At 35.3% G+C, this 9,479-nt stretch overlaps 1 protein-coding gene across 1 annotated transcript; it reads left to right on the plus strand.

The window, feature by feature from the left end:
• The first annotated feature begins 1,211 nt into the window (after window positions 1–1,211).
• Window positions 1,212–9,006, plus strand: irf10 (interferon regulatory factor 10). Its single transcript, XM_032564683.1, has 8 exons — window positions 1,212–1,824; window positions 3,179–3,374; window positions 3,492–3,565; window positions 3,966–4,014; window positions 7,592–7,696; window positions 7,794–8,180; window positions 8,291–8,409; window positions 8,844–9,006. Exons 1-8 carry the CDS (start codon window positions 1,657–1,659, stop codon window positions 8,949–8,951), a joined length of 1,206 nt encoding a protein of 401 aa, XP_032420574.1. The 5' UTR covers window positions 1,212–1,656; the 3' UTR covers window positions 8,952–9,006.
• Window positions 9,007–9,479: the final 473 nt, after the last annotated feature.

Genomic DNA, 9,479 nt, shown 5'->3' on the forward strand with positions numbered 1-9,479 from the left:
CAGCATTTTAGCTCAGAATATAGAGATCTAGATAATGATTTGGCCATTAGGTTGAATGAAGCTTTTGACAAACCTATTTGTGCAAAGAAACAAAGTAAAAATGGCTAAAATAACAAGCAGACACATTTAATACAAAAGGAACTGTTGCAGCTGAAATTGAGAATGATTAAGCTAGGCAACATTCTTCTAATCTGCTGTTGTTTCATAATAGTGACTCTTTGTGAATTCTAGTCCCAATAGCTGACTGTACTTCTACTAGTCCATTGGTTTCAAGACTTGACATGTTGAGCATACGATTGTACTCCAAAAAACTTGATTGAAAGAAGTTGTAATTCAAGTTACTGTTTCCTTTCTACCATTTTGATCCAGTGCTCATTCTCCTCTGATCTCTGACACCAAGGCTTTTTAATCCCTAGATTTTGTTTTTCTTTTTTTCCAGAACATTTTCTATAAACCTGATTGATGGGTTTTTTTCTGAAAATCCCCATAGATCAGCATTTTAACTATTTAGTCCAGTCTACCTGCAACCAACAACAATGTAATGTTAAAAAATGGCACTGAAATGTTTTTGTTTCCTCATTCCAATAGTCAATTTGAACTTCAGCAAGTTCAAATTGCAAGTTCAGCAAGTCGTCTTCACCGCGTCCTGTTCCCTAAATGCAAATGTGATTGGCTGATTCGATGCTTGTGTTTACAGGCAGTTAAACAGGTGTGCCTCGGATATCAAGTTTTTGCTCAATAGTTTACTACTATGTGAAAACGACACAGCTCTATGCTGCCATCTGCTGGTGGAAACTGTTCAGTGCGTTTGTTTGTCATCTAAATGAGACTTGCGGTTTTCTATCTCTTATTTTTTTTGTCAGTCCCGTCTTACGCCTACTACGAGCTGAAATGAACAATTTTAAAGAAAGGTCGCATCCTCTTTAGGTAGGAAAGGTGGAGGAGCGTCTGACAGAAAAAAAAAAACAAAAAAAAAAACAAGTTTGACCACCCACATACTTTCATTTTCACAGGAACGTTTCGTTATGAGTGGCTGCGTGTACTTGCTTAACTGTGTGTGCGGTTTTATTATGTTCTCCTCTAGGCACTAATTAATAGGTGGGTTTCCTTTTCTGCATTAGTATGTGTGATTATAACACCTTTCATATTTTACGTTTTCCTTTTCTTGCTTTTAGGATAACAAGTGGTTTTTTTTCTAAAGTCAATTTAATTGTTGTAATAAAAGCAGACATCTATGGCATATCTACTACATATTTTCACTTAATTTTAGTTTTTGCTTATCCTTTAAACAGTATTCCATCAGATACTCAAGGTTACTTTACTTGGAAATGATTAAATGTTCTAAAGAGCAAAGTGTGGAAACCGAAAGCATAAAAATAGCTTCAAAGCTTTCGCTTTCGCTTGTGGAAGCGCTCCGAATTTTAGTTGCGACTTCTCCATTTAACTTTCCGATGAACTCAGTAGGTGTAAAACTGAACAGCTTCATTGGCTGACTTCTTATTGTACCTTTTTTTCCTATTTGTTGGAAGGAGAGCTCGAGTGGCGTGACAGACCAAAGAATACAGACTTCTTATGTTTGCAAAAGTGGTGTAAAACTATCGGAAGCTGTCCTGAACCGTGGACTGTTGTTCCTGTGACACGCAACATGTGCTGAAGATGGATGGAGCCAAGTTGCACCTGAAAGAGTGGCTGGTAGCTCAGATAGAGAGTGGGAAATATGAAGGCCTGTGCTGGGAGGATGAGGGCAAGACCATGTTCAGGATCCCCTGGAAGCACGCAGCCAAGAAGGACTACAAGCAGACGGAGGATGCGGCTCTCTTTAAGGTCAACACTTTTTATGTTTCACTTTCCGAAAAGCCTTGAGTTACTTAGGCAGATTATTTCACTGAGCTCTGAAATGGGGACAACATTGCTTTCCCACCGAATGGTAAGCGAAGGAAACCCAAACTGAGTTCAATTAAAAATCCTACCCAAAGTCTATCCTGTCATCCTATCAAACGCTATTATGACATGTGATTACAGGCAAACTTATAAAATGTTTGACTTGGGTGTCGTAAGTGTTAAAGTATACTTTTTTGACTGTTTATTCTAAAATCCCATTTTATTTTATTTTATTTTTAAAGATGAATAAGGGGTTTAGGTCGTAAGTCCGCTAGGGGGAAAGCAAGATAAAAATGTAAGAGGTAAAAAAAAAAAAAAAACCTTTCCGTTGAAAAAACAAGTGATTCAAAGCGCGTTATTTTTTTCTTCCAGTTATGTTTAATAAAATACATAAACCAATATGTGGAATACCTACATCAAATCAAAACTATCTACTGACTATTATTTGGGGGGAAAAATAAAAATTAAACAAAAAGCCCTTAAAGGACAAGATTTAAATTATTTCCTGTGCTTATTTAAACATTCAATATCATAACTTTAATACATCAATATGGAAGTCAAATGTCTGTAATTTGGACAAATTGGGTTGATTGTCTTTGTTAAAATAAAAGTCTAATAGTTGAGCTTTTGAGACACTAATACCAACAATTTAGAATAAATTTGTGCCTTTGCAAACTACAGTGAGATACTATCACCCAGTAACGATAATGAAATGCCTTTTCAATGACATTCCAGGTTCTTATGGATTACAGAACGTTTCGGCACCTTTCCAAAACCCTGAATTTGGTCAAATGTGAAATTATGGTGTTACAAAGGTTAACCTAACATAACTAAATGGTGGGAGTTTCTGATTTTCATTTATTAAATAAATCTGGAAAAATAAGACAGGATTTTTTTTGTTGTTTGAGCTGTTGATCCATAATCAGAGCTAATTAGGGAGAAATTGTCTTATTCTGATCTCTGACTGAGTGATTGGTGTGTCTAATATCTACACATCTAGATCTCCTCCTTGAAACTCCTGCTTTGAAGTATGATGTGACCTGCACAAATATTTATTGTGTTGTTGTTTTCCAGGAACGAGGTGGAAATGTTTACATATTCAAAAATGAAATGAAAATTGGTTTTATATTTTTTGCTGTTTTTTAGTCTGATTACTTTGGATTCAAGTATACCATGGATTGATATTATTCAAGCTAATATGACAAGAAAAAAAAAGAAATTATATTATCTACTTCTCATTGTATTACACAGTAAGTTTTTTTGGGACAGTTTTCTGAGTCAGTATCTTTTTGCACAGGCCTGGGCCATGTATAAAGGCAAATACAAGGAGGGCAGGGATAGAGCTGATCCCACAATGTGGAAAACCAGACTCCGTTGTGCACTTAACAAGAGCACCGACTTCCAGGAGGTTCCTGAACGCAACCAGCTGGACATCACTGAACCATACAAGGTCTATCGAATTGAACAGGATGTCTGCCTGTCAAAGCCGGGAGGTAAAAAAAACAAATAATTAGCTTTGGTCAAACCGACTTTGTCTTTTCTGTTTTGTTTTCTGAATTCAAACTGTTGTGTTTGGTCTCACTTGTGCTCGCTACTTCCCTCTCTCACAGCACATCCTCAGACAAAATATGTGTTCAAGCAGGTGAAGTTATCTCCAAGAAGCCCTGGTTATCCAGAAAATCAGGTAAGATGAGAAATACACTCATACAGAAAACGAGACAGTAATTATAAAATGTGTCTCGAGGCACAAAGAATACTTTTGGTTGGCGTGGATGTTGTGAGTGGTTTGTTTGGTTGGGGTGGCAGACAAGAACAGTCACTTCTGACAGTTGATGAATAATTTGGAGTTTTACAAAGAGATTTATGAATATATCATGAGTCATTTTAAGGTCAGTGATAGTAAAAAGAGGTAGATACAGTCAACTTCTTAATTTAACAGTAGCACTTAACTTGAACTGCAAGTCTTCTTCCATCTGAAAACATATCTTTAGGCTAAGTAGGGGAAAATCTCAATGATCAAGTCTTCCTGCTCCGATTTTTGTTAGATGCTTCCTTAACTTTGGTTTCTGTTTTTCTTACTTCAGTGTCAAAAGGAAGAACTTCAAGCTCACAAAGAAGAAAAACCATGTGCTGGTAAGAGTTATACATGCAAATATGCTAGAAATTCCTCTTGACACATCTGCAAATGCCACTAAGTGAATATCACTGAAAGGTTAAATTGTTTCAGTAACTAAATTCAAAAAGTGTTACTCATTGATTAATTACCAGTATTTGTTTCCTTTAGTCTGAATTACTATGGCTCATAATCAATGAAAACTCAAAATTTAGTTTCTCTAAAAATTAGAATAACACATAAATTAACTTTTCTAAGACATTTTGAATTAACTGGGATGCACCTGTATGTTTACAGCTCTGGAAAAAAAGAGCCTATTGCATTGAACCCCATTGAAAAAAACTCATGGTTATTCCACCAAATATTGATTTCTGAACTTTTCCTGAGTTAAAACATTAGAATTGTTGTTTCTGAATGAATATGAACTTGTTGTATTTGCATTATTTGAGCACTGAAAGTACTGCATCTTTTTTGTTATTTTGACCATTTCTCATTTTCTGCAAATAAATACTATATTTTTGCTTGAATTTCAGAGACATGTCAGTAGTTCACAGAATAAAAAAACAATGTATATTTTACTCGAACAAATACCTATAAAGAGTAAAATCAGAGAAACCGATAAATTTAAGTGGTCTCTTAATTTTTTCCGGAGGTGTATATTTCCGTCATCTATCAACCAGCAACACAGACTTTATCAACTACATAATTTATCCCAATTTTAATAAAGTTTTTTCTGGCCTTTTTACAAACAAAACATGCCTGGATCAGTAACTTTAAAGCATCATAGCTTCACCAAACATTTTATTTAATTTTCCTATAAATCGTGTAGGAGATCATAGGAGAATGTAGATTAAGTTTTTGGAAGTAATTTAGGGTTTGATCTGCTGAGATGATTTAGTGAAAAATGTCCTCTAATGTGTCATTTATTTATTTTTAGTTTAGTTTTTTATTTTTGTGTATATAAAAGTTATATTCAAGACATGAATGTTGAAGTAAGGCATGTTCATGTTTTTATGACATCAACGAAACTTGTTCTCCTTTCTGAAACGCTCTTAGTCTTAAGGGACATCACAACTGGGTGTTTGTGCACAAATGTCTACGGGGATGTTCTTGGTCTTTCTCTTGCATTCTTAAGTTAAAACAACCGAACAACTCTAATGCAATATTATAAGTTAGGTTTCACTTCTGGTTTTGATTGGTTCTGTTATTATGCAACATGCACTGGTTTTCAAATGTCAGGCAATTCACTCTGAAAGCAGATACACATGCTTGGAAGGTGATATGACACATGCAAGGTAATGAGGTAAATGATTTTTCTATGCTGTTTTATTGGCAGCAAAGTTTAACTTTTAGAGAGTGTAATTATGGTCACATAACAAGCACAACAATAGTTGGAAGCATACCTGCTAGTTAATTGTTGGTTAGTTGTGCAGATCATCTCTAGAAAGGCTTGTCTGTTAGTACTGATTTTGCGAACAAATTACTTTTACTTTGCGGTGCCGCCATGACTTTTTTACATTTTGTCTCACTACCTCCACAAACCTGAATCTGTTTTATGTGATAGACTAACACAAAGTAGTGCATAGTGGTAGGCAAAATAATATTTTATCCAAATAAATTCTAATGGTGAGATGTTCATTTGTATTTAGCTGCCTGTGTCAACATTTCTTTGGAACTAGCAAGTCTTTTGGGATGTCTCTATCAGCTTTATGTATGTCAGAAACAATTGTTTATTTTCTTTGCAAATAACTGAAGGCCAGAAAGTCTGTGAAAAGTGTCTTCAGATATCAAATGTTTGCAGCCTCTGAAGGATTTTTTTTTCAAACTGTGCTATATTTCAGCTGCAAAAAGAGCTTTGCATGTAGGCCAAAACTTTTGATTTAGGTTTCCTTCTTCCACTTATTTGCTGTGTTCCCTATGTGACTTGTAGCAAACTTCAAATGAGAGATGTTAAAGTCCAGATTAATGGGTGTTCTAAGCTCTTCCAGAGTTAACATGGACATCTTGAGTGCTTTTTTGATTAATGCTCTCTTTATCCAATTCAGATAGACAGTCATGTATTGGTAAGATGGCAAATGCCTTCGCAGAACAGCTGTCTCTAAGCTGCAATTTAATATTATACAGATGCAATCCATTTACTAACTCTGTGACTTTTAAAGGGAATTGTTTGCAGTGGCTGGTTTTTATTTAGGGGTAGGATAGTAAAGCGGTGTGAATACAATACTTATAAAGTTACAAAATGTAAAAAAGTATAAGTGATATAAATACATTTGCAGTGTGCATGTATTACATTTCTTTTCAGAAAGATGTTTTGATATTTTCCTGTAGAGGTTGAAATTACCAATAAATGTCAGGTTGTACTGTTCCATCAATAATGTCAAGGCATCTGGCTTAGATGCAGATACATTTGCTAAATAACTCTAATAACACTCTTCTGCACAGGAATAATAAGGTTGGACTGGAAAGCAGTGTTTTTCTTTCTACAAAAAAAAAAACTTGACATTTAAACCAGTTGGATTTTATAGATCTATTTATTCACATAACCTTACAGTGAGACCATATTCTAAATTTGCCCATGTTATTTCCAACAAATTGCATATAATCAGTAATATTCTTTCCGACATGTGTCTTTGTTACCTTGCGTGTTTTTTTTTTTTTTTTGTGATCTGACATGACTGTTCATGTAGTCTGCAACTAGAAACACTTCCCAATTATTCTAAACACTTTGTTCACCCATCTGAGCAGCAGAGTGCAAACACAAGTTGGTGAGAAGAAGCTTTATGTTATAGTCCATGCTCCACTTGGGTCTCTCTGCATTTTTGGAAACTTTTTAAAACTTTGCTATACTTTAATACCTGTAACTGACCCTTGTCCATTCAATTTTGTCCTGATCAAAACTGGTTCTGCAATGGTTTTAGGTTAAATGGGCAATAACATGTTTGTGTGATTTTAATCTGTTCTTTTGAATTTGGACATATTTTTGATGATATATGTTAAGGAATGTTTAAAAATCTTAAGGCTACAAGTACTTTCTATAATTAATTCAGCTCGAACATTGGTGTTCTGTACTTCCCCTCCCCAACATTATTCCAACATATTTTCATTTCATATCTACAAAACACCCTGTTGTTTTGTTGTGCATTCATTTATTTATTTTTTTTTGGTAGTTTTGAAATATTTCTTTAAAATATGTAATATAATATATATAATATAGAGCAATAAAATTATGTAAACTCACCTATAATAAAAATGGTGAAAATTAAATCTTTCCAGCACACACAAAAAGCAAAGATTGCCAATGTTTTTAAATAGCTGTTTGTCAAAGTGGGTGCAATGCCATCTACCTTCTCATCCCTGACAAGTCGATACATGACCGGTGGCCAACAACTGTATGCCACAAAAATACAAAAAACCAGCAACTAATATATGCTCTTGCTGTTTGGTATAATGACAAATTAATAATCAGCTTGCTTTAAACTAAAATGAATATCATTTTCAACACCCACATGGATGTGTGAATTTGTGAAAATAAAAACATCAGCAACTACTTTCCAAACTTGCTGTCTTGAGTATGTTCTCATGTGTTTTATTCTTCAGATGACCTGATGAGGGAGCACATGTACTGTGAGATAACAGAGAAAAAGAATCTAATTCAGGCTCCTGATCCAGTAAGTTTCTTCAGTCCCATCCTCAATATAACCGGTAAGAAAATCATAAGTATTCAAATAAATATAATTACTTTAGCACACATGTATTTTCATACTGATCTTTATCAGTGTTAACTGCATTTTTTGCACAGACTTTCGCATGGAGGTGAGACTATTGTACCAGGGCCAGACAGTGATGAAAGTGATCACGGAGAGCCTAGACGGATGCTTTATCCTCCAGGGTCATGTTCCTTTGGGAAATGAACAGATCTACGGACCCTGCTCTGCCCAGCAGCTTTCTTTCCCCTCCCCAGGCTCTGTAGCTCTTCCAGATTGCCTGGCAGAAGCGATGAATCGCCTTCTTTGTCACCTGGAAAGGGGTGTGCTATTGTGGGTGGCACCAGATGGGGTATTTATCAAGCGCTTCTGCCAGGGCAGGGTGTACTGGAGTGGTCCCTTGGCCCAGCATGCTGACAGGCCAAACAAACTGGAACGTGAAAAAACCTGCAAACTGATGGATATACCCTCATTCCTAAATGGTATTACACAAGATGCATACAATTTAAAATGCTAAACTGAATTTTTTAAATAAAAAAAACCCCAAAAAACATTTCTTCTTAAAACACCAATATGAATATATAATTTACAGAACTCCAGAACAGTTTACAGAGAAAGGGGCCTACACCTTCACACGAGATCGAGCTCTGCTTTGGGGAAGAGTATCCAGATCCAAACGTACCTAAAACCAGGAAGCTCATAATGGCACATGTGAGTTGGAAAGGGACATAAAAAGCTTGCTGTTGTATACTTTGCAAAAAAAACTTTTTTATTAGGGCACTGTCAGATTGTCTATTGTATAAAGAAACCTGTCTGCATGGATTGATGAATATGCTTTGCAGGTGTACCTGCCAATTCCAGGTCTTCCTAAAGCTCTCTACAAGTATACCTTAATTTTTGTATAACCTCTTCTAATTTCTTTACTCCACTGCCAGAAATGTTGCACCTGATCACTGGTGGTTTATGAAGAAATAATATTCTTTACACTTCCAGATATTTGACCAAATATCTGGAAGTTTAGAAATATAAATGTAACTAGTTTCATTATCTCAGATGTGTGAGAGACACGTGAGAGTGATATTTTTGGCCAGTAGATGTCCTTACAGACACAGTAATTGAGTGTTTCTCTGTTTCCTCTTGGCCAGGTGGTTCCCTTGTTTGCTGTGGAACTATTACAGAGATTCAGCTTGGGACAAACTGAGGAGAAACATCAAAATCTCACCTCCAACGCAAAAGGAAAGAAGATAGACTGAGAAATCTACCATGTGCCAGAGTTGATATGGACAATACACAAGTGAACTTGACTTCCGTCCGCATAATCACCATAAAGGATAAAGTATCATCAGTATATAAAAAAAATATATACAAAAAAATTATATATATATATATATATATATATACAGTACAGACCAAAAGTTTGGACACTCCTTCTCATTGAATTCAATGAGAAAGTGTGTCCAAACTTTTGGTCTGTATTGAGTACAGACCAAAAGATTGGACACACAGTTGTGTCCAACTTTTGGTCTGTACTTTTGGTCTATATATATATATATACATACATATGTGTATGTGTAGGGATGTGTCTGTGTGTGTGTATGTACAATAAGTACATTTGAAAGGCATTACGGTAAATTTATTGTAATCTTCTTTATTGCAGCTTGTATTTGATATTATTTTCTATAGTGCAGCTAGACACCTGTTGTGCATTTTGCTCAAAGCATGCTGAAAAACAAATAATAATGTGAATGTTTTTCTCCCTCTTCATTTGATGTTGAACTCAT

Source organism: Xiphophorus hellerii, chromosome 1, assembly GCF_003331165.1.
Source record: "Xiphophorus hellerii strain 12219 chromosome 1, Xiphophorus_hellerii-4.1, whole genome shotgun sequence".
NCBI lineage: Eukaryota > Metazoa > Chordata > Actinopteri > Cyprinodontiformes > Poeciliidae > Xiphophorus > Xiphophorus hellerii.